This window comes from Dromiciops gliroides, chromosome 6, assembly GCF_019393635.1.
Source record: "Dromiciops gliroides isolate mDroGli1 chromosome 6, mDroGli1.pri, whole genome shotgun sequence".
Lineage (NCBI taxonomy): Eukaryota > Metazoa > Chordata > Mammalia > Microbiotheria > Microbiotheriidae > Dromiciops > Dromiciops gliroides.
Genome location: NC_057866.1, coordinates 228,088,788 through 228,115,112, shown reverse-complemented (window position 1 = coordinate 228,115,112; position 26,325 = coordinate 228,088,788). Strand labels below are relative to the sequence as shown.

Genomic DNA, 26,325 nt, shown 5'->3' with positions numbered 1-26,325 from the left:
TCCATGTGTGAATTAATGAGATGTACTTAGAAAAATTATGGAAACAATGGATTGATTGATGTGCACTAATAACAATAATAAATAATAGTTTCAAGGACTGACATATATGTATAAAACACTTTAAAGTCTGTAAACATTATTTTAGATGTGCTTTTAAGTTGACTTATTTGCATCTTCAATGATTATCTTAGATTCTGAAGGTTCTTCTCTATTGGTAAGGAAGAATTTCTAGAAAAGCATTAGCTTTAAAGACAGAGGACATGACTTCAAATGGCTATCACAGCTTACCTGTCCAAGGAGCAAAGCATTTTATACCTCTGGGACTCTAAATGAGAGGTGGCCTGGTTCTGAAACCAGGCCAGCAGGACCCTTTCCCGACGTCTGCACAGGTCCCACCTCTGACTTCTGCCTACTGTCCCTATTAAAATGTAATCTCCTTGAGGGCAGGAAATGTTTTTCTCCCTTGTATTTGTAGCCCCATTGTTTGGTCAGTGACTAGCATAAAGTAAATGCATTTACTAAATGCATTATCTATATACAGAGATATCTAAGGCAAGCCTTTGATTTTACCCTGGAGGCACAGGGTCATATAGCTGGCGTCTGGGGCAGGATTGAAGTTTAGGCTTTCCTGACTCCAGATCCAATGAGTTGACCACTGCTCTACTTTCCCTGGGCAGCATCAGCAGCTGTCTGTCTTGGATTGTAAATTCCTTGAAATGAGGGACTGTGTCTCTTTAATTTGATCTGAACCGCTCCAAACAGAGTTAGGAACAGAGGCAGTCTGCATTGTTTGGAAGTGACACGAAGTGTCCCTCGGGACCTGTTCCAAAGGGGATGATGCAGCAGGCCCCTCCATTTCGGGATATAGCTGAGCCATGCAAAGGGCTGGTTTATAAACAAAGCCCAGCTTCCTTTGCATCTCCAGCAGCTGATTTAGAAGGCTGGCGGTCTGCTTTCTTATCAGCAGCTAGGAAGGGCTCATTATTTTTCCCCCCTCCAGTGTTAATTAACCCCTCTGTACTTGTGGTCCTGGCTTACCCCATTGTTGACAGTGGAATGTGCCTGGAGAAAACCAGACACCTAACCTGGGTCAAAAGGTTAGCAAACAAATAGTCCCCTGCAGGATTTAAACACCCTTCTTCCTGAAGATGAAGCCACTTGGAAGAAAAGTCCTAAGTGAAAACGAGCCATCCAGAGCTGTGGGTCTGGAGAGTCACCCACGTTTCCTAATAGGGGGCCCACGTGGAAGGCCGACTGGGAGAGAAATCGATGGGTAATCACAGTGCCCTGTTTCCTAGACTTCATTTGGGCTTGTGAGACAGTTGGCTACTGTATTTAAGTGGCTTTATGAATTCAGTTACCATGGTTTTTTTTAAGTACTTAGAGATCCTCAAGTGAGATACCAGAAATAATTTGCCAAAATGATCGTTAAGGTAGCAAAAGAGAAGTTAATCACTGAATGATGACCGCAAAACATTATCACTGTTGTCATGGGGCGCAGAGCACCCCAGAATTTCTCTGGGGCACACCGAGGAATCTTCTCCTTGAGAAACTAAACCAGAGGACAGATAACACCTAGAGGAACCAAATCGGACTGAGCTAGCTTGGGATTCCTACCCTTCATTCTGGTCTCCCTTACCCTGGGGAGATAAGTTTGGGTGTGGCTGTGGCCTTTGTGTCCTGAAGAGGGATCCGTAGCCACCCCTCACCCAATTCCTTTAGTCACTACCAGTGGGGGATGGTCTTCCACTGCTCACCAATTCCCCCAGCTACCACCAGTGGGGGATGGTCCACCCCCATCAGTCCTCTATAAAAGTACCTTCCAGTCTCCTGTTCAAGGAGATTTGGTACCTCTGAGCCATGTGCTTTATGCCAAATCTCCCCATGAAAAGTCTAAGGATTTCTTTCATGGTTTCCCTCCCCCCACCCTTCCCTTCCCTTGCTCCTAAATAAACTATCACCTTGTTCTAACTATGTTTTGTGTGCAAGAGGGTGTAATTCTTTAAAGAGGAATTCCCAAGAACCCCAACTCCAACCCGTACCCCATTTTCCCACTATATCACTGTTATTGTTATTATCTGCCTGGGCTTCTCCGACTTCTTAATAGGCAATGAACTATATGATGTGCAATACCTTTGGCAAACAAATGCAATTTTTTTTATTTGCTATCTTGGAAGTCATATGATTAAGTCCCTTCATCATTATGATTAACTGCAAGGTGCCTGTATTAGGAAATGAACTATGATGAATTTGCTGGATGTGCTGCATGGCCAGCACAAAGAAGTAAAGGATGAAAACTATGGACAAGAGGTTGCTGGAACTAATTTGAGCCTTAGGCTTGACTTTTCCGGATAATATAGTAGGTAGAGAACCTCACTTGGAGTCAGGAACATCCAAGTTTGAATTCTACTTCAGACACTCTGGCAAGTCACTCACTCTCTGTGCCTCAGTTTCCTTCTCTGTAAAATGGAGATGATAATAAGCACCGACCTCACAGGATTTTTTAGGGATCAAATGAGATACAAATGATTATGATTTTAAAATGTAGAGTCAAGCCATGACAAATGATGACTTCTTTACTGAACTTGTTGATAATAGGTTCTAGACTTGGGTTTTTATAAGTATATTGAAAACTCTCTCTGCCAACACAGGCTAGCCTCCTGTAGTCTATACAATGAGAGTTTACTTAGTGCCACACACTCTTTATGTCAGAGGTGAGATTCAAACCCAAGTCCATATGGCTTCAAGGCAAGTCCACAGGTACATTTTAAACAACTGGTCTCCAAAAAAAGTATGCAGGACACACTTTTATCTTTAATTTGCGTTATTAACATCATCTCATTACTTTCTTTCTTTTTTTGGAGGGGGGGGTCAGGGCAATGAGGGTTAAATGACTTGCCCAAGTAAGTGTCAAGTGTCTGAGGGAGGATTTGAACTCAGGTCCTCCTGAATCCAGGGCCTGGTGCTTTATCTACTGCACCACCTAGCTGCCCCCTCCATTACTTTCTTAAGTCTAGGCAATCAACAAATAAATAAAGCCCTGATTTTTGTGACACTTGCTGATTTCCAAGAGAGTAAAAGCTTGCCCTGAAAATTTAACTGTTGGTTCTCTCAGTTGGTATAATTGGTATGTTACTGCTTTGAGGCCAATTTACTGACCTCTGTTGCATGGTGAAAATTCAAAATAAGATGGTCTAGCACAATTTTGGAAAATGGCATTACTCTGCATACAGTTTCCTCTGATTATTCTAGGATTTCTTAGATACTGACCCTGGAGAAAGACCCTTTGATCCAGAACATGTCGCCACTCTCCCTAGCTCTGTATTTAGGGTTGACTTGTTCAGAGTCCAAGAAGAACATGAGGATCAAGTGACAAGGGTTCACTTGACTCCCCTTCCCACATACACACATACATATCATGGAGAACATTCAGCTTTTCCCCCTAAGAACAAGTTGACCATCACAGGAAAAGCTGTCCTTGTCTCTTGCACAAGTTTACCCAGAAGAGAGAGACCAATGGTGCTAAAATGTCATTATTTGGCATTAAGTTGCTCAAGCTTGTGGCTTAATGTGAGATACCCGAGGGCATAAAGAGAAGAGAGAGAAAGGATAGAAATGGATCCCAGGCACCAAAGAGACAAAGATACACCTGGCTCTCAGAAAGGCAGGCCAACCAGTGGAGGCCTGGCCTTTCTGTGGGAGATGTAATCTTCAAATCATGGCAGGAGGAGGAGGAGATAGAAAATCTAGAAAGAAACAGTCCTCATGACATGGTGCCAGATAATGACAGGCTCCCTCCATTCTTTCTGGTTGAGTGAGTAAACAGTTGCAGACAATGTGGCTGCTCATCAATCCAGAAGAGGGCCAGGTGTTTTAAAGGAAGGTTAGGGTCTCATTCAAACATGATTCCTCTCTGGTATAGAGGCACCACCAAACAGTGAAATTGCACGGGACATGAAAGTTTAGAAAATTCCAGATAAATGAATAAAAAACCCACAAAAAAACCCACCACCATATATTACACGCTTACCATGTACAAAATAGTGTACTAAGTACTGGGGGTACAAATAGAAGAGCAAGATGTCTCTATTTTCAAGGAACACACATTGGAGTAAATAGTAAATAGTTGTAGTATAGCCGGAAAAGCCCCATGGTCTTTAAGATACAAAGCAAATGAAAATAGGAGATTCTAGAAAAAAGGTAGAATGTCTCCATTAGTCTGGGGGACTAAAGCAGGGAAATCCTGTGGCAAAAAAGCAGGGTTCCACAAAACCAGAGGTTCTTTAGACTACCATAACAACAGACATGAGTCTTGGAAGTATCACTGTCTGAATCTGATGAATTGATAGCTAGATTGGGTGTTTAACACACTCTTAATTTGCTGTGATAAGGAGAACTCAGCTTTGGATTTTAGTGGTTACAGGATCTCTCAAGTAAAAAGGGAAAGCATCAAGTAGATAATTTCTAATTAAGTGATTTGACTTAACCCATGAAGCAAAGGACATTTTGAGCTAAAGCTAAAGTGATAAAAAAGGTTCTTCAGTTGCACTTCTCTGTCAGCATGTAGAGTGAGTTGGTGCTCTCTTCTTATGCAGGTACCTCCTGGCTCCAGCCATCACTTTGGTCTCTCTTCTGAAGTTGGTCTGGATCTTTCATTTGCTCCATCAGATTCCACCTTTCATTCCAGAAACCTGCATACACATCCCAGTAGATTGTAAATTACCTGAGGGCAGGAATTATGCCAGTTTTAAGATTCTTAGATCTCCTAGTTCTTAGTATAGGGCCTTATACATCAGACCACGGGATCGGATTTAAGGCTAGAAGGAAAATTAGAGCTCATCTTTTCATTTTACAGGTTGAAGAAATTGAAAACCAGAGAGATAAAGTTGCCCAAGGACACAGAGTAATCGAGTAATAGAGGGAAAATTTGAACCTGGGTCCTCTGGGAGTCAGTCCATTCTCTCTCTGTGCTACTGCTTGTGGGGATGAAATTAATTGAGTCCATTCAGATTCAGAGGGGCTGGTCTTCACCTAATGGCTGCCTGCCTAGTGCCAACCTTCAACCTTTGCCAATCTTGATGCCTCCAAACTTCTTTTTAAAAAAATGAACATTTTTATTTAAAGTTTTGAGTTCCAAATTTTATCCCTCCCTGAGGGATATATGCCATTAGGCACAAGGGAAAAATAGCATGTTTCAGTCTGTGTTCAATCAATATCAATTCTTTCTTTGGAGGTGGATAGTAGGCTTCATCATTAGTTTTTTGGAATTATCTTGGATTGTTGTATTGCTGAGAATAGTTAGGTTCTTCAACTATATTGCTATCACTGTGCACAAATGTTCCCTTGGTTCTGCTCAATTCACTATACAAGTTTTTCCAGGCCTTTCTGAAATTGTCCTGTTTGTCATTTCTTATAGCACAATAATATTCCATCACAATCACATACCACAGCTTGTTTAGCCATTCTCCAATTGATGGGTATTCCTTTGATTTCCAATTCTTAGCCACCACAAAAAGAGCTGCTATAAGTATTTTTGTACAATAAGGTCTTTTTTTCTCTTTTTCCTTCAAACTTCTAATACATTAGAGGTTTTGACTGTAAGACCCTGGGTTAGGTTCTCGTCCTTTACTGGGGTGCTGTATTGAAGTCACTTCACACTTACTGTCATTATTTGAAAAGTATTTTTCTTTCTATGTGCTCTCCTTCCAGAGATACTCTGATGATTAAGACTTCTTAAAAGGAAGAGATTTTTCTTTTCTTTTTTGAAGTACTGTTTCACAAGAATAATTTTAAATATAAGACAGTGAAATTCTGTTCTCCTTTCTGCCTCTTTCTTCCTCAAACTGGAATACAGGAGAGATCATTCTTCATAAAGTTTTTTGGTCCAGACCTAATTCATTGCTAAAGGGAATTCTCTTTACCAATACAAGTTAAATTCCCTGCAACCTAGAAAATTACCTAGGGTTATCTGGTGGGTCTTGTGTGACTTGAAGGGTCACACATAGCCAGTCTGTGCTCGAACTTGAACCTAGGTCTTCTTGACTCTCAGGCTGGTGCTGTATACACTATACTGTCATGAAGTGATCTCTCAAACACTAATTATCTTAATGGCATAGCTGGGGACTCTTGCAGGGTAGCCAATCCACTTTTCCAAGCCTTCTCTTTTGACAAATCAATTGGGTGACTTGTGGACTGTGGGGAAATGTTTGATGCAACACTTTGAAGTTAGTTGGCAGAGAGCCTTTTATATTTTTTTGTCCTGGAATCAAGAGAAAGAGCATTTCTTCATTGCTATTTTTCTCCCAACTAAGCTCGCTCCCTTGCTATTTGCATGAAGCAAGGTCAATGTTGAAGAGGTATTCGTGGAGCTAGTTGGCAGATGCCAGAGCCACATCTGCTTGGCTGAAGTCACATTTACCTTGGTGTGATTTTTTAAAAGCCACACACAGGTTGGGAAGGGACAACTAGGGATGCAAGATTCAGGAGCCCTTGTTACCCTTCCAGGGCCTTTCAGAATCTTTGTATTAATTAGTATCATATTAAAATCCCTCCCGCCCCCCCCCCAGTTTCTTTTAACGTACAAGTTATGGCTGTTGATTAGATTTATTGTAATGAGATGGAATGGTTTCATGAAGCCAGAAAGCCTTACATAAAGGAAATATGGAAAGAAAGAACACAAAACTTGTATTTGGAGACATAAAAAATTATAAGAATTTATCATTCATCCTCTACAATCCATTCCAACCAGCCCTTTTTACTTCCCAGTTAAGTTACTCTTTTAGCTTTCTGACTGTCCTTTGTCTCTAACCTTCTGAATATAAGGAATGGTGCTTGGGACAAGCAAAAATGTTGTCAGGGGTTTCCCTTTGTGACTAAGCATGTTTTTCTCCCAACACTAGCTAAATCAGAACCCCTGACTTTGACCAGATGAAACCAAATTCGGCTGGTTTCCCCACCTTTAGTTAGTTATCTGTTAGTTGAGTGCTGGATTCCATGCCACACCCATAGATGTTTCATTGCTCCTTTTCTGTTGTGCTTTTAATTCTGTGGTTTTCAAACAAGAATTAAAAAGTATATTTCCATGACTATTAAAGAAATGGTTTGGGGAATCTCCTCCTCCTGGCTTTCTTCAAATCTCAGCTAAAATTCCACCTTCTACAAGAATTCCTTCCCAGTCCTCCTTAATCTTAGTCCCTTCCCTCCAAGCCTATCCCCAACATATCCTGTATCTATCTTGTTTACACTTAGTTTACATTTTGTCTATCCAAATTAGTGTGGGCACACCTTGAGACCAGTGACCGTTTGTTACCTTTCTTTGTATCCTCAGAATTTAGCACAGTGCTTGGCAAACAGTAGGTTCTAAATAAATGCTCACTGACTGAATTACTGAAGGTATTTTAAACACTGTTGAAACCTACAATGAAACAGGATTTGTCACACCAAAAAACAAAGGAAAATTGTTGAAAACTGAAAATAATGCCCAAGAACAGACAACTATTACTGTGAAACAACTTAATTGATCTTCAGAAAATAGGCAATGACCTTCAAAAGGATCTGCAGAGGTTGTTACTGAATCCTCTCCATTGTGTTATAGACTTCTCAAAGTTGGAAACAGCAAAAAGACACAAACCCCCTGTTAAGGGCTAAAATTCTAGCTAAACTGTCTAAAATATCTAATGAGTGGTCGCCAATAAATTATAAGCTTTAGCAAGAGTTAGACTTTTAAGCATTTATTAAGGAGAATAAGAATTTGGTAAAGAGAGAGAAAAAGGCCTAAATTCCTAGCTATTAAAGGGAGAGCACATTTCTAGCTCCGCTCTCCACCAGAGTCCAAAGGAAAGAGCGCGAGAGCGAGCGCCAGTCTCTTCCTTCCTCCTCCCACTAGCCCGCGTCACTTCCTGACTCCTGGTCTTGCCCTCAAAGACCTTCGCTTCATGGGCAGAACTCTTCTACAGTTAAGTCTCCAGCAGGTGGCGTCATTCCAATCGTTACAGTCCCCCCTGTTGTTCCTCAAGAAACAAAATGTTTCCTTGACGGAACAGTAAAAACAATATAATAACTATTGCTAACTAATAATATGTGAACAACAATATAGAAAAGGAAGAGAGGAAAGTTTTGTCCAGAGGGGCGATTTTTTTTTTTTTTTTGTCCTCATGAACCGACGCTTTGACATTGGTCTTGCAAAGGGAGGGCCTCTGCAGAGAATACATGTTACAGATGGTGTATATTATAACAGAAAGAGAAAAAAAAACAACAAAAACAAATCAAAACTGTTCATTTAAAGTCTCTGAAAGTCTTTTCTCAGATGTCCTCTAGGTGTAGTCGTGGAATGGAAGTCTTTTCAGGGGTTGAGGTATGGATGCTGGTAATCAGCCAGGAAATTTCCTACAAAATTGAGCTTAACACAACTTTAAAATAGCTTTGTCAATAATAAAATCAAACAATGAAAGTTCTCAAAAACATGTCTAAGGGAATACAGAATCTTAGTTGTTACACATGAAACATATAATAAAACAAAAATTGAAACATTCTTTAAAATTATAATATTACTATAGTCCCCCCCCTTATGGAGGGTAATTGAGAAGACAATTGCTGCAATATTAATTATTAAAAATAATTTTTATCTGTTTCATCACTTTTTGCATCATCTGCCTAATTATCCTCATGCCATTATGAGAAATTTTAAAATCTAATATAATTAGTAACAGATGTCAAGGCCAAATTCAACACTGTTATTTATCATGACACCTGAGATAATTATGGGGGTTACCATAAAAGAACAGAGAAATGATGGGATATGAGCATTCCCACACTTGAGCAATATGTACTGCCCATACAGTATGCCAGGCTTAAAATAGGTGGATGGAATATACGTCCATGCCACCGAACATATTGGAGGAAACTGAGTCAGACTTAATCAGATGCATGGGATTGAGATGGTCCATGGCATCAGGCATATAGGAGGGAGCATAGAAGCCAGGTGTAGAAGTGAGATGGGTGGGATCAATACTTCCAGCCATCTGTACAATATTGTGGGGAAAAATAAAATAAAATATTAAACCAAGAGAATCCAACCTCAACATTTGTCAAAAGCCGTTCCCTTGGCCATACCTTGACTTCATGCATGTCTCCCCTCATGTGACAGTTCAGTGTCTGCTCTTGCATGTATTCCTCTTGTGATTGGATGGCATCTTGGCCAACTGGCATCTGATAACTCAGAATAAAGGCAATTAGTGTCTTAAATGATAAGTTCCCATAATCCAAGTCTCATATGGATTTAAAAATTGAGGATAATAAATGATTGCAAAAAATGTGAATACATCTTGACTCAGAATATAATATATAATTATGCAACAATTTCAAATAATACCTTTTTTTACTTAGTATACAATTACTTTTGTGAAAAATCTGAACATATTTAAATATAAGTTAAAGCACAACAGAATCTCAAAGAAAACTTTTTTTTTTGAAAAAAAGAAAACTTTTACAAATGTTCCCCTCTTTTTTTTTTTTGGAATATGCTTATCAAAAATAATACTTCTTTACACTTGCCATGGCAACCAATTTGCCAGGGAAATGCTTTAAAGAGTTTGATCAAATAATCAGTTGAGAAAAAAAAAATAACAAAAACAACTCAGAATATGGGAGCACAATATTCCAAGAATTTCCTTCCTCCTCCCACTAGCCCGCGTCACTTCCTGACTCCTGGTCTTGCCCTCAAAGACCTTCCCTTCATGGGCAGAACTCTTCTACAGTTAAGTCTCCAGCAGGTGGCGTCATTCCAATCGTTACACCCCCCCCAAACCCCAAATACATGTTTACTGTTGCTATGCAGAAAAAAAAAATGCTAGTCATGGGCAGGACAATAAAAAAGACTGTTATGAAAAGGTACTTTTTAGTGATCAAACTCACTTTATCATTCAAGTTACATTTATATATCAAATTTATCATTTGATATATCAAAATTATTTTGAAGGTGAGCCTTTATGATCTGGCATCTTAACCAGATTACAAAACATGTATCCCTCAAACAATGTTTTGAGAATTAAAAAAATTTCCACTGGTCCTGGAATTGTCCCTATTGAAAGAAGGATTAATTCTAACAAGTAGCTAATAGGCTGAGAAACAGAAATATTTGGGGATTATGGAAATTCACAAATGGAGAGAGAGTAATGTAGCATGACTTCATATCATTCCCCATGTCATGAAACTTAAAAGCTAAAAAGGGGAAAGGGGATGTTGGATATGTCCTATACAAAAATAAGTAAGATACAAAGTGCTCTAGAAAAATTTGGGGAGGGAAAGAACATTTTCCAAAGTGGGTTCGAAGAAGGTTTCATAGAGAAGATGATGACATCTGAACTTGGCTTTGAAGGAAGAGGAGGGTTTTAGCAGGTGAAGAAATATTGTCTCTGGCATGAAGGACAGACTACATAGGCGCACCAATGCCTCCTGAGTGGAGAATGAAATCAGGAGCAGCTAATAATCAGTCAATTTAACAAGAGTGTGTGAAAAAGAATGGTATTAAATAAAAAAAGTCTATAAAGGTAAATGGAATCTAGATTGTAAAGAAACTTAAATATCAGGCTTTATATTATAGGGCTGGAGAGCAATAAATAGGCACTGAAGGATTTTGATGAGGGTAGTGACATGGTCAGATGCATTGGGAAGATAGTTTTCATAGCTATGTGAAGGATAGATTGGATAGGACAGAGACTGGGAGCAAGAAGGAGGCTGACTGTCTAGGAAAAAGGTGTTGAGGGCTCAAACTCAAGTGGTGGCACCTTGAGTGGCAGGGAGGTATGACCAAGGTAAAATCAAAAGGATTGGATGAACCATTGGTTGTTGGGAGTAGGAGGGTGAGAGTTTGTGTAACCATATCAACAGGAATAAGAATTTTATGAGGATTATCAGGCTTGAGATTATCTGGTCATAAGATGCACAAGTCTTCAGCAGCAAGTGGCCATTGCTGTTGCTGATTTCAATTCCATTCCTCCCAAGGATTCCCTGCCATGTCTGGTAGTCTGAGCCTATTCTAGCATTGAAGTCACCCAGAATTATAAGCTCCTCCTTCTTTGGCACATTGTTGATGAGGGTCTCCGGGTATTCATAAAATTTTTCTTTCACCTCATCAGGTTTTGTCATGGTGGGAGCATAGACATTGATGATGGAGGCCTGGTGCTTTCCTCCATGTGGCAACCACATTGTCATGTGGTTGTCACTCCTTTTGGGAGGCATACAAGGTATTGACTAGATTAGTTTTCATTTCAAAACCTACACCAGCTTCATGGTATTCCCCTTTGCTGTGGCCAGTCCAGAAAAACATATATCCAGCTCTGACTTCAGTAAGCCAGCCTTCATTTGCCAGCCTTGTTTCACTCAGGACTGCTACATGGATGCGACACCTGATGAGTTCTCTGGATTTCATTTGCATAAGCATGCACACATTCCATGTGCCACAGCATGGCATCCCCACCAGCCAGGGTGGAGTAAAGCAGACAATTTCTAAGGCACCTTTTCTAGCCCCTTCCTCATAGCAAGAGGTGAGTAGTGAGTAGAACCCAGAGGGCTGCAGAATTCCACTGCTGCTTCAGTCCAGTGAGAAGACAACCCTATGGCCTGGCTCACCTGTGTGAAGGCTTATGACCACAGCTCCCCATAAACCCGCTGTTGTGTCACTAGCCTGTTGCCACAAGGCTCTAGAATAGGTTACAAATGGTAAAATGCTATGGGAGATGTCTTTTGATCTGTGCATAAATTGGATTTAAGTGAGACAGTTGCAAAAAGTCATCGGCCTTATTCTCTCTTCCAGAGTCGTCTCAGTCCAGCTGCAAGACAAAAGTTGAGACGGCCAGTGGTGACTTGGGGTGCAGTGGATTATGTTGGTGTCTTAAATGTCTGACCAAACTCTACGTGCTCCCCAGTGCCTGCTTCTGCCAACTTCTTGTCTGTTGGAACAAATTGTTCTCACCTGCCCATTTCACTGTGCCCTAATTCACTGAAGGGTTTGAGACGCTCAAATGCTTTGCTACATGTGGCCACTGCACATGCTACAGCTTCTTGGAGCCACAGGTGAGAGTTGGGTGAACCAGGTGGACACCAAAGGTGGAGAGCAGCCCTGAAACAAACTCAGCTGCCCTCAGAGTTCTAGTCTTCCCAGAACACACCCAGCACAGTGTGTGTGTGTGTGTGTATTTTGTACATAACACATTATTATTATATTGGCTGCTAGGTGGCACAGAAGGGAGAACACTGGATTTAGATTTAGATTTAGATATATCTGAGTCAAAATCTAGCCACAGAGAATTTACTGATGATGTGACCCTGAGCAAGTCACTTAACCTCAGCCTGCCTCAGCTTCCTCTTCTGTAAAATGAATATAAAATAGCACCTACCTTCCAGAGTTCTTACAAGGATCAAATGAGATAATATTTGTAAAGTGCTTTGCAAACCTTCGAGTGCTATTTGATATGTCCATGTCTCTCAGATAGAATGAAAGCTTCTTGAGAGCAGAAGCTGTTTTATTTTCAGTGCTAGTCACATGACAAATACTTAATAAACGTCTCTTGACTGATTGATTGGAAATGACAGTAAAAGGTGGGACTAGCTAGATAGATGTGGGTATCATTTGCATAGAGGTGATAACCGAAGGTGTGGAAGTGGATGACATCAGCAAGGGAAAGAATGAACAGAAGAACAGAGGGCCCAGGAGAGGGGGCTGGGAGGATGAGTAGAAACAGAAGACTGAGCATGAGGGGTCAGGCAGGATGAGAACCAACAGGAATGAGGCATCCTTGAAGCCAAGGAATAAGAGAGTATCCAGGAGAAGGGAGCAGACAGTAGCATCCACATCTGCAGAAAGTCAAGGAGAATGAGGATAAAAATAAAGCCTACTGGATTTATTAGCAAGGTCCAATGAATCCATCAACAAGCATTTATGGTGAGCCTCCTATGTGCCAGGAACTGTGCTAAGCTAGAAAGAAACAAAGAAAGCAAAAATGGCTCCTGCTGTCCAGTAGCTCACATTCTGATGAGGGAAACAACATGAATATAAATTTGTACAATAGGTGGCAGACCATCGATAACAATAATTCTTACCAAGTGAACATTGGGAGAAAATGGTAGCCAAAAAAAAAAAAAAAGACAGAAATAGGTTAGGAAGCTCTATATTCATAGTTCTTATTTTTAAGTGGTTTTAAAATTGGATGTATGCAAGAAACAAAATAAATAATTCAAATTAAAATATACTATATGGATAAAGCAGGAAGGTAAAAAGGAAACTTGTAAATGTTTAAAAGTGTTTTAAGGAATACTTTATGCAATGTATATTGATTCAAAAATTTTCTAAACATAATTCTAATTCTAAGTAGAAAAACATATTTTTAAAATTCTGGGAGGTTCTGGGATGAAGTAGAGTAGATAAGTATCGAATACTTTTGCTATAGAAATATGAATTTTGGTAGATAAACTACAGTTTCCTTCTTATGCATGGAAGAGTTTCTTCCATTGGTGGAGGAAGAGACAGTATAGTGTCTCAAGTGAGAGCAAGCAAGGTTACAGAAACAAAACCAGGCTTTGTGCATCATTTACAAGGGCTGATTTGTGTATGAAGGAATTTCGAGGACATTAAGATTCTTGAAACTCTGTTTTACACTATTTATTTAAGCTTTCCCTCTCACTGAGGTTCCATTTTTTAACGAGCACATATACATAATTCTTGCTAACATATAAGGAAAGGAGAATTGCAGATCACTTAGAAAACTCTCCAAGGTTCCTGTTTTGGACAGCATGATTCCCTGCTTACTCAAAGGCCTTGTTTCCAGGAGGCCAAAGTCAAATTTTTCATATACCACAAAGCAAAGAACGTGGGAAGAAGATAGCTGAGTCAACAGGAAATAAAGGAGACTACTCTGAAGCTTGAGTGCAGAAAATTAAAATACTACTGTTCCCACACACAATGTAGACAAATCAGTGCATTTAGGAACATGAGACCTCCTGGGAGCAGATGACTGTTGGTGGTGTTATACAAGGATTCTATGGGACTGGTTAAAAAAAATTGTAGTTATTGGATAGAAAGAGCAAAAGACAGACAGTGTACCAAATAAACCATTTTTTGTTGAATTAAAAATGGCATTATGTTGATTATTGAGTGTTGGCTTTTCAAAGACAATGAACAAATAAAAAAAGTAAAACCTAATCATCTCAATCAGTGGTTTGTTTATACATAATTTATATCCTATAAGGTAAGATAGTTCGTTTATTCCTATTTCCCTGATGTCTCTTTACATATAGCCTACAAACACACAGCTGGCTTGACTGAATCCACTCATAAAATTATTATTACAATGGGGGGTTAGGAAAGAATAGAGAAATCCAAATTTACATAGGGTTGTTTTTTCATGGGTAAAACAAAGCCAAGAGTCGAGGCAATTATTTGGATAATTTTAGATGATACAAAATACCACTCGGTGGGATAGTTTATCATAGTGAATCAGTGTCAGAAATGGGAATTGAAAATAGCAGCCCCACCCACTAAATCTTTAAATAAATAAATAAATAAATATATATATATATCTGTCCAAATTATATATATCAATTATGAGTCAAATTCCTCTGCAATCTGAGTCACAGTCTGATTTTCTGAGGTAAGTTCCATAGGTAGCTTGGGACAACACTTCCTACACAGTATGCACTTAAATGTGTTTTAATTGGAATTTGTTTGTTGAATTTAAGTTTATATATATATATATATATATATATATATATATATATATATATATATATTAAAGGCAGAAAAACCTAGACCTTGTCCTCCTGTATTTTTTGTTCCTGGAGTCCTGGGGTTGAGAAAATCCTCCTTCTAATGGCCCTTCCTTCCCCCATCCTGTTCCAACCCAGAAAGCCCTTAGGTGTCTGCTATAAGGGCAGGAAATAACTGGAAATTAAACAGGGAGATGTAATGAATTTCTAATCCTAATTTAGGGTCAGGTCTCTTACAGAAATACTGCCCTTGGTGATTAGGGAGCTAAAATTGAACACAATTTAACCTTGAAGACACAAGTTATCTGGGAAAATTGGGTGTTCCTAAAAGCTTAGCACCTGGGGTAAATAAAGCAACTTCTTCCAGAGAAGAAATGCAGATTCCTTCCAAGACTTGAAGAAATATCCCTGTTCTCCTTCATGGGAGAAAAGTCACTAAGAATTTTTTTTCCTAGTTAAATAGCTAGATGTGTAGAGATTCTAACTTTATAAAAGAACTATAACAACTTGAGTACTTTGAATTTGAAGTGCAATAGCAGATTCAATTCTTCTTATTCCAACCAAATCCCCAAGCTAGAAGAAGAGGTCACTGTATGGCTACCACAGATTGGGGTCTAGACCTTGCTGCTGCTAGTCTCAGGTTAACTTCTCTTTAAGTATTAAGGAAAGCATATTGTGGGTAAACAATGTGTGTGTGTGTCCACAAACAACTGAAAATATATGTGACAGACAGACCCTCAATGGGGAAATCTGGCAAAGAACCTCATCATTAGCTTATATCATCAGATATCAATCAAATTAATTAGTAAACAAATTAAGAAACCAGCTGCTAATCAGAACTTGGGTGTCCATAGCTAGAATTATAAGAAATGCACTGGAACTCCTAGCCTACTAATTGCTCTTGAGTCAAGATGGAGCCAGCACCCAAGTTCCCCACACTGGAGATTGGAGTTCCACTCTTCTATCACCTCCCCAGTCCCATTCAGTTGAAGACAGTGCCAACTGACTGATGGAAATTTGCCAACTTGTCAACCTGCCACCTCAGAGGGAAACATAGCTTTTGGCTGGGCAGAGAGGGAACCTTGTCCTTGAGAATGAGACACACAAACAGACACTAGAAAATAAGTTTGGTGATTTGTTTCTAATGGGGTTAAAGTTTGTATTTTTAATGGCTAATATAAACTACAGTAACCCATGTTTGATAAACCCAAAAGTACAAGCTATTGGAGCAATATATCACTATTCCACAAAAAGTACTGGGAAAACTGGAAAGTAGTCTGGCAGAAATTAGACACAGAACAATATCTCAAGATAAGCTAAAATGGGTACGTGTTTTAGACATTAAGGGTAATAATATAATCAAATTGGGGGGCATGGAAAAAATTACCTGTCAGATCTATGGATAAGGGAAGAGTTCATGACCAGAGAGAGACTAGATCGCAAGAGGTAAAATTGATAGTTTTGATTACATTAACTTAAGAAGGTTAGGCATAAGGAAAAACTATTGCATCCAAAAATTAGAAGGAAAGCAGGGAAAACCAAATTTTATAGCAAGTTTCTTTGATGAAGATTGATAAATGGTAAAAGGCAGTTTCAAAGGCAGAATTCAAAGTTCTCAATAGTCATATGACTAATAATTAGAAATTAAAACAACTCTGAGGTTTCCCCCACACCTATCAGACTGGCTAATGTGACAAAAAAGGAAAATGACAAATACTAGAGGGGATATGGAAAAATAGGGACACTAATACACTGTGGTTGTGAACTGGTCCAGCTACTCTGGAGAACAACTTGGAAATCCGCTCTAAGTCCTTGTAAAACCTTCGACCCAGTAACACCACTACTAGGTCTATATCCCAAAGAGATGAAAGCACCTATATGTACAAAACTATTTGTAGCATCTCTTTTTGTGGTGGTAAAGAATTAGAAACCAAGACCACCAAATGGGGAATGACTGAACAAGTTGTGGTGTATGATTGTAATGTCTTGTTATTGTGCTGTGAGAATCGAGAAATGAGTTGATTTCAGAGCAACCTGGGAAAAGTCATATGTATTGATGCAAAGTGAAGTGAGAAGAAACAGGAGAACATTGTCCACAGTAACAGCAAAGTTATAATGATCATCAACTATGAAAGACGTAGCTACTTTGATCGATACTTGACACTTCCAAAGGACCTATGATGAAAAATGATATCCACCTCCAGAGAGAGAACTGATGCATTCTGAGTGCAAATTAACATATTTTTTCACTTTATTTTTCTCCCATTTCCTCTCCCACAACTTGGCTAATGGGGAAATATGTTCTACATGATTTCATATGTATCATGTATTTGTGCCTTCTGTGGGAGAGGAAATGGTAAGAACTTAAAAAGAATTTAAAAATCAAATAAGAAACGTCAAGGAAAAATAGGAAAAAAATAAAAGCAACCCAAGAAAAATTTGAAAAGAAAGTTAACCAATTGGAAAAAGAGGTCCAAAATCTTAAGGAAGGAAATAACTCCTTGAAAAATAGAATTGGGCAAAAAGAATTGAATGACATTATAAGACACCAACAAATAATAAAGGTAGAAAAAATAGAAGAGAGTGAAACATTTCACTAGAAAAACAAATGATCTGGAAAACAGATCAAAGAGAGACAATCTAAGTACTGTTGGACTACCTGTAAGTTATGATTTAAAAAAAAGAATCTGGATACAATATGACAAGAAATTATTAAGGAAAATTGTGCTGAAGTTGTACAACAAGAGAGTAAAGTAGAAACAAAAAAAAATCTATCGTTCACCCCCTGAAAGAGATCACAGGAGAAAAACTACAGGAATATCATAGTCAAGTTTCAAAACTTCCAAGTTAAGGAGAAAATATTGCAAGAAACAAGAAAAAAAATTTAAATACGGCAGAAATATAATCAGGATTTCACAAACCTAGGAACTTCTCCTCTAAAAGATCAGAGGTCTCAGAACATGATATTTTGAAGAATCCAAGAATAACTTAACCCAGCAAAGTTGAGTATAATCCTGAATGAAAAAGAAAAATGGACATTTGATGAACTGAAAGGTTTTCAGGTATTTGTGAGAAAAAGTACAGAACTCAACAGAAAATTTGACATAAAAGAGTCAGAAGAAATATATGGAAAACATTAAAGACATATGGAAAAACATTAAAGAGTAAGACACTCATTAAGGTCAAATTGATATACATACATACATATGTGTGTGTACATATATACATATATAAATGTATTCTTAAAACTGTCATCATGATAGTAATGTAGTTTGAAAGAAAAGTTGGGTCTGAGTTGTGCATGATGGGGTGATTCTAAAAACCAAAATTGGGTAGGAAAAGGTAAAAGGGAGCAATTATATTATAAAAATGGGGCATGAAAAGAAAAACTAGCAGGTAGAGGTAGAGGGCTGGTAATGTTGGAACCTTATTCTCATTTGGATTGAAGAGAAAACAATGTGTACATCTGCCTGATTCAAACTGGCTTGTATGCCTTCAGACTGACTGTGGTATATTGTGATTTCAAGGTAAGCAAAAATAATAAAGACAGATGAATGAAAAAAGAATTCAATATCCATTCTATTCAGTTATTGTAGAAATGTTCTTAATGGAGAAAACCCAATGAAAATAAAAATCCAAAAAAGGTATCAACTGAATGGGGATAGTAATGAAAATACACAGTGGAGCTTGTGTATTTCTCCCGAATAATCGGGACACCCTTTACCCATGGGCAACAGTAGTCATCAATAACAACAGGTCATACTGCAAACCAGTGTACAAGGATATATAAGCTGGAATGTAATTCAGCAATAATGGACCTGAGTTTCTGATCCTGATACACTTCCTACTGTGACTTCGGAAGCTTGGCTGGAGAGTCCATGTAACCGTTTGGTTTGCTGGATCATAATTTGAATTTATTGGCTTGAGAATTTCTAAAGCACAAATAAGGGTTTTGGGGGTGGGAGAAGATTTTTTTTTTCAGCTTCTCCTGCTTCATCTATAACCCTCTAATCCTTTTCAAGTCTGGCAACAAATGGCTTGCTTCTGTCTCTGTTATACTAGGTAATGCCTTCACCTCCAAGAGTAGGTCGAGGCTCTGCCAAGATGCTCTAGCTGTCATCTGCAAAGCCAATGGAAAGCTACATTAAAAACATATATCAAGTAAAATCATAGACCTGTCATAAGCTCTTCCTATTACTCCTGGCAGTGAAATACCTACCACACTCCAAGAACTCACTGTGTGTAGAATATGAACGCTGGAGTGTGAGTTGAAGGCCCAAGAGGAGACTGCATTAGAATAGGCTATTTGAAGGTTTAAATATAGACACTGTACTCTCTTTCTAACCTTGAAATTCAAGAATCTGAGATCATTGTTTTCCTAATAAGTGTACTGAAGAAGAATGTTATAAATTCATTACCACAATACAGCATCCAAAATAAGTAACATGGGAACCTCTTCCTATAGGTTTCAAATAACTAGTAAGCCAAACTGAGCAAGCTCTAATCCAGACTTCTCTAGCTCTTCCAAGATGTGGGAGGTAGGGAAAGGGAAGAAGGGAGAACAAGGAAGTCTGGTGCCAAGTTGGCTAGAATCTTTTCCTTCAAATCCTCATAGCATGGGGGCAGCTAGGTGGCGCAGTGGATAAAGCACCGGCCTTGGATTCAGGAGTACCCAAGTTCAAATCCGGCCTCAGACACTTGACGCTTACTAGCTGTGTGACCCTGGGCAAGTCACTTAACCCCCATTGCCCCGCAAAAAATAAATCCTCATAGCATGTCATCTCATCTCTGAGTAAGGATGGAGGGTCAGACTTAGCAATAGACAAGAAGTGCTCTGGTGTTTTGATTTTCTTTTCTTAATGCTTGGGACCTAAGATTTTGGTCTTAAAAACAGTTCATTGATTACAGATTTAAAACTGGAATAGACTTTGATGGTCATCTGGTTCACTCCCCCCACCTTCATTTTCCAGATGAGGAAGTTGAGACCCAGAGGGGCTAAAGGTCACACATGGTAAATTGCAGGGCTAGAATTTGAACCCAGGTCCTCTGATTCCAAATTTATTCTTTTCCCCACAACACCACACTTCCTTCCCATGTATTGGGTTTAAGATGCTATGCTGGGCATCACAAAAGTCACATAGTCTTTGACCTCTAGAAATTGAAAACTAATGATGATGAAATGGGTGATAAAATAAATATGTGATAAGTCAGGAGGACCTGAGTTCAAATCCGGCCTCAGACACTTGATACTTACTAGCTGTATGACCCTGGGCAAGTCACTTAACCCCCATTGCTTGCAAAAAAAAAATTATAATAGCACACATTTCATATACTTTGTGGAGTGCTTTACTATCTCTGGTCTAAATAACTTTCTGAAATGGTGTAGCAAATATAATGTTTCTTATTTTACAAATAAGGAAAGTGAGGCTCAGAAAGCTGAAATTCCTGCTAAAGGCACATTGCTAAGTCTTAAGCCCAAGTATCTTGACCTGTGTCCCAGTGTTCCAATCCAGAAGTGTCAAACTCAGACAGAAATGCTGGGAAGCCCCAGATAAGGATCCCTGAAGCTACATATTGACTTATAAAACCACAAATTAACTTTATCTGTGTTTTAATTTTTTGTTCAAAATTTCCCAACTATACTTTAATCTTGCTTAGAACAGCACTTGGGAGTGTTAGGGCTATTATGCCATCCATGGGCCTTATGTAGGACCTCTCTGTTTTAGAAACAAAACTACAAGTCATACAGTTCCAAATTCTTTTTAATATATTGACCAAGGCCATGTTCATATAATGCAAACGAACTTGAACAATGCTATCTTAAGGACTAAATCAAATCATACTTGATTTTCTTTTTAGTAACAAAATATTAGAATGACTAAAAACCCCAGGAAGCAATTAAAAATAGTTAATTCAATCTATAAAGATGGCCTAAGATGCATAAGTTCATATATTAATATTTACCCTTTAGTAAATTAGCCTAGTTTACGAGTAGGGCATGTACAGTACAAAATTCAATGGATAAATCATCTCTAGGTTATTTGCAAACAGGTGAGAGGATATGTAACTTGCTCTATCAAAAGTCAATACTGGGGAAGCTAGGTGGCACAGTGGCTAAAGCATCGGCCCTGGATTCAGGAATACCTGAGTTCAAATCCGGCCTCAGACACTTGACACTTACTAGCTGTGTGACCCTGGGCAAGTCACTTAACCCTCATTGCCCCGCAAAAAAACCAAAAACCAAAAACAAAAGTCAATAATAATTAAATAGTTTAAGTTTCTTTCACTGAAATTTATTGAGATTTCTGTGGCTATTTAAAAAGAGCTAGGGCAAAGACTCTGGTCTTCCTCTAGGACTGAGGTTCTTAACCTTGGGTTCATGTACTTGCTTTCTAAAAGAAACACTTTGATAACCACTTCAATATTATTGGTTTTCTTATATGTTGTTTTATGCATTGAAAAGAAGGTCCATGACTGAGAAAGGGGTCCATAATGTGAAAAAGTTTAAGCAAAGGATCCTAACCTTTTTTCTGTTATGAATTTCTTTGGTAGTCTTAAAACCTATGGAACCTTTCTCAGAAAAAATGTTTTAAAATAGTTGAAGGAAATGCTACATTTCAGTTAGATATTAATGAAAATAAAGGTGTAATTTTTTCCCATCCAAGTTTATGGATCCCCTGAAATCTATCCCTGGACACCAGGTTAAGAACTCCTGAATTAGGGGAGGTCCCTAGTGGAGTCCTAACGGGCTCTATCCTTGGCATTATTCCAATTAATTATCAGTTACACAGCATGCCTCAAATTTCCAAATGACATAATGCTGGTTATAACAGATGACAGAATCAGGAACTAAAACATTTCGACAGGAAATCTGATGGACTGAAATCTAATAAGATGAAACTCAATGGGGGTAAATGTTCAATCCTAACTCATACAATTATGAGGCCAATGACCCTGGACAAATCATTTAGCCTCTTGGTATTGTGATTTCCTCATATATAAAATGAGAATTTGGACTCAATGTCCTCTAAGTTTCCTCATAGCTTTAATCTATGATCCTAGGATTCCATTTGCCATCTCTTAGATTGAGAATTGATGCTACTACCTCTCTCATGCTGGGATCAGGAACTTAGCATTCAGAAACTCCACTCTTGGGACATACGTATGCATCTCTCCTGCACCTCTTCCCTTTCCCCCCTCCTCAGGCCTAAGAACACTCAAAGTTTTGTTGCTCTTTCAGGATCTGGAAGGCAAAGGAAACAGTGAAATGGGGTGACCCAAACTAACCACCTCTTTATTGGCCCAACACAAATAGGGGGAGGTATGACAAGAGATTGTAGTAAAGATGAAGGATGGATTTAGGAGGAGTGGGGAACAGGAAGGACTCAGGGTCATATTTGATGAATTTCAGAGTTTTAGATTATTAGAACCCTGTGGGATGATGACATCAATACCCTCCTTGTATGTAGCTGAGGTAGAGAGAAAGTAAAGATCATGCTGGGTGAGGAGGTTGATAAAATGCTAAGTCAGGGCATTTTAGGGAATGGGAGCATGAATATTGAAGACCTCAAATAAAAAGGCTGGAGATTATGAGACCTACACCAAACTCTTTGAGAAAGGAAACATGATGGCTTCAGATAGGGAGGTAAACATGGGCAACGAGGTGGCATAGTGGATAAAAACTGGGCCTGGAGTCAGAAAGACACTTTCTAGGTGTGTGACCCTGGGCAAGTCACTTAACTCTGTTTGCCCTAGTTTCCTCATCTGTAAAATGAGCTAGAAAAAGAAATGGCAAAGCATTTCAATATCTTTGCCAAGAAAACTCCACAAAGAGTCAAATTAAACAATAACAACAACAAAAAAAACTGTTATTAGGAGCTGGAAAAGGTGATAATTCTGGATGGAGTAATTCATAATAAAAGAGATATTGAGGGGGCAGCTAGGTGGTGCAGTGGATAGAGCACTGGCCCTGGATTCAGGAGGACCTGAGTTCAAATCTGGCCTCAGACACTTGATAGCTGTGTGAACCTGGGCAAGTCACTTAACCCTCATTGCCCTACAAAGAGAGAGAGAGAGAGCACTATTGAGAGATGGTGGGAGGTAAGAGTCTAGAAGGGATAGGGAGGAGCAAGAAATGGTCCAGTTCTGCTACCTGGCCCAGGGTGCGAGCCAGGGAAGCAGTGTCTTCTGCAAGGTTTCTTTGATTGCAAGGAAAGGTGAATGTGATAAAGAGATATAATACAAGAACAACATATTAATAATAGCATGGGTTTTCCATAGGGCACAAGAGAAGGGAAGGACAGAGTGAGATAGAAACACGGGAAGGACAGAACCTCCATAGGAACTGGAGAGAGATGAAGGAATGTTGAGGGAGGAGGAGGGATTTGTTGCTCAGGCAGACTCCGAATCACTGTGATTCAGGATTCTGAGAGGAAGAGGAGGAAAGGATTCGCTAGCCACAGGAACAATCATCATATAGTATCTCATGAGTAATAATAGTATGTCAGTTACAGATTCTCAGACTGGGGATTATCAACTGTGAAGACAAGAAGGGGAGAGGAGTCTCTGCTCCTGGGCAGGTCCTTTACACAGAGATGCGATCAAAGTTCTGAGTCACAGCACAGTTCTCTAGAAGTTCATCAGCTGCAGAACAGTCGCTAATCTACATTGGTAGTGAGAGTTTTTTCATTGAGAAGTTCCCTATATCAGTGAAATCCAGGCTTAAAATTTTTTGAGGGTCCAGACTTCCTGTGGCTTTATGATCCTGAGGCTTACATTTCATCCTCAAAATATAATTCTTTGTACAACAAAGTTCCTCTGGGGTCATGCTTTAAAGGGTCTCTCCCAAATGCCTCAAACAAAGAGTACCATAAAACAACTAAGACCAAAAATAAGGAAAAAAAGTTTTTCTCCCTCAAAGGGGATATGAAGCCAGGATGTTCTCTTGCTAGGATGTCAAACACTCCCCTTCCAATGGCTTATTTTCTATAGGGATTCCTGATGAACCCCTAAAAAGTGACTTTCGTGGTATGATCTTGAGGAAATGACACCTAAACTATCCTAATTTATACTATTCCAGGCACATTGTCTAAGATCAACAAATAAATAATGGAATATATAGCACTGGGCCTAGAGTCAGAAAGCCCTGAGTTCAAATCTTGGCTCAGCTGCTTGCTTACTAGCTGTGGGGACAAGTCATTTAACCTTTATCTGCCTCAATTTCCTCCTACAGCTGTTGTAATGGTCAAATGAAATCTTATCTGCAAAGTTCTATATAAATGCTAGCTGTCATCATAGTAAGTAGCAGAGGAATAAGAAAAAACACGAAGCAGACAATCCCAGACAAGTGCAAAGACGTCACTATCTCATGAAAGCTGTTATAGGCACACGGCCCTCACAGTATGTCTAGAGTTTCATGTTTTAGGAAGGATGTTGGCAAATTTGGGGGTTTAAAATCTTTAGAAAGAACTGGGAGCTCTTTGGTGAGGGTACCATCCATCGCCACAGCTGCTTGGAGTCAGCAGTTCCTGGCATTTGAGGACACTGGCAAGATGCTTGTGGAGCCTGAAGTGGCCATTCACTGGATCAGGATCAGCCTCACTAGCTGCAACGTGAAGTCACTCGAGAAGATGTGTGTGGACCTGATTAGAGGAGCCAAAGAAAAGGAATTGAAAGTGAAGGGACCTGTTCGAATGCCCACCAAGACACTTCGAATTACAACTAGAAAAACTCCTTGCGGTGAAGGTTCTAAGACTTGGGATCGCTTCCAGATGAGAATCCACAAACGTCTTATTGATTTGCACAGTCCTTCTGAAATTGTGAAGCAGATCACTTCTATCAGCATTGAACCAGGTGTAGAAAGTGAAGTCACCATTGCAGATGCCTAATCAATCATCTCTTTTAATAAATTGATTGCAACTATTAAAAAAAAGAAAGAACTGGGCATGGTTATCCCATAGAAGAGAAGATGTTGATGTGATGAATGGGAGAGAAGGGCAAGGTGAAGGGAGATACAAGAATTGGTTTGAAGGACTGTCATATGGAAGGGGGTTAATCAGCCTTATGCCTTAGACTGTTAGGTGACACACTTGATAGAAAGCTAGGATTAGAGTCAGGAAGACCCGAGTTCAAATCCAGATTCAGGCACTTTCTAGTCTTGTGAGCCTGGGCAAGTCCCTTAACCTCTTCCAGCACCAGTCTCCTCAACTGTAAAATGGGGGTAATAACAGTACTTCCCTCAAAGGGCTGTTGTGAAGATCAAATGAGATCACATTTGTAAGGTGCTTGGCACCAGTGCCTGACACATGGTAGTAGTAGTAGTAATAGGCCTCCACCAGTTGCGGACAACCATGGATCAGTGCCTTGAAGAGCCACAGGCCAGTGTGGCTGTGCAGTACGATATGGGAGCCGCAGCTCCTGAGTGACTTATAACCAGTAACTGCCGCATCCCATGTTGTATCTACCCCATGAGGAGTAGCTGGAGTGTCCTCTCCAGGGTGCTGTCCTGGGCAGATCAATATGGAAAACAAGCTGTTGCCCATGCAGCAGGTTTTCCCTCTCTGTGACATTGGTGGATCCAAAGGAGAGGCAGAGCCAATAAAGTTTGGCACCGGTGCCACCGCAAGAGTTGCCAGAGGGATGTGATGTCCAACATCCAACTGCCTAAGGGACTCCAACTCCCGATTTTTCCTCGGGGTTAACTCATGGTAAACACTACACAAATGCTTATTCCCTTTCCACTTAATGTCTGCCCCCAAAGGGCAGGACTGGAAGCAATGAGTGTAAGGTTTAGAGAGGCAGGATTCCTTAATATAGGGGAAAATTCTAATAGATATAATTTAATCTAATAATAATAACAAATTTCTAATAATATGAAACTGGAATAGGCTGACTTGGAAAGTTCCCTATCACAAGAGGTCTTATTGTTCAGTCATGTCCAACTCTTCATGGCCCCATTTGGGGCTTTATTTTTTTACAAAGATCCTGGAGTGGTTTGCCACTACCTTCTCCAGCTCATTTTACAGATGAGGTAACTAAGGGCCTGAAGTGGCCATTCCCAGGGTTACCCAGGTAGTAAGTGTCTGAGACTGGATTTCAGCTCATGAAGATAACTAACTCCAGGCCTGACACTCTTTCCACTGAGCCACCTAGCTGCCCCAAAGAAAAAACTAGATGTCAGCTTATCAAGGATGTCATGGAGGAGATCCCTGTTCAATGGAATCCATTGAACCAGAATACTTTAAGACCATGTGTCTCTATGATGTAGTTTCATTTAAACGATACTGTTGCTCTGGTAAGGAGTAAGAATGATTCCCTGCCACCATCAACACCTATCCAGTTGGTATGGTGGCAACATGAAGCAGACATGGGATGGGGTAAAATGGGTGAGATTCTAGGACCACCAAAAACAGCAGGATACTGCCTTATTAGGATTTGGTTCCACCACTCTGGAGTTCTGCATGGGATTAAGTACAGGAACTTATGATTTCACTGATATAGGCAGGCAAGACACCCTTGCTGGCACCAACTACAAAGAGCTCACGAGAGCCAATTGTTAAATTTTCA

The 26,325-nt window shown here is 39.5% G+C and overlaps 1 protein-coding gene across 1 annotated transcript; it reads left to right on the top strand.

Moving 5' to 3' along the window:
* The first annotated feature begins 24,161 nt into the window (after positions 1 to 24,161).
* Positions 24,162 to 24,647, top strand: LOC122732236 (40S ribosomal protein S20-like). Its single transcript, XM_043972335.1, has one exon. It carries the CDS (start codon positions 24,162 to 24,164, stop codon positions 24,645 to 24,647), a length of 486 nt encoding a protein of 161 aa, XP_043828270.1.
* The last annotated feature ends 1,678 nt before the right edge of the window (positions 24,648 to 26,325 follow it).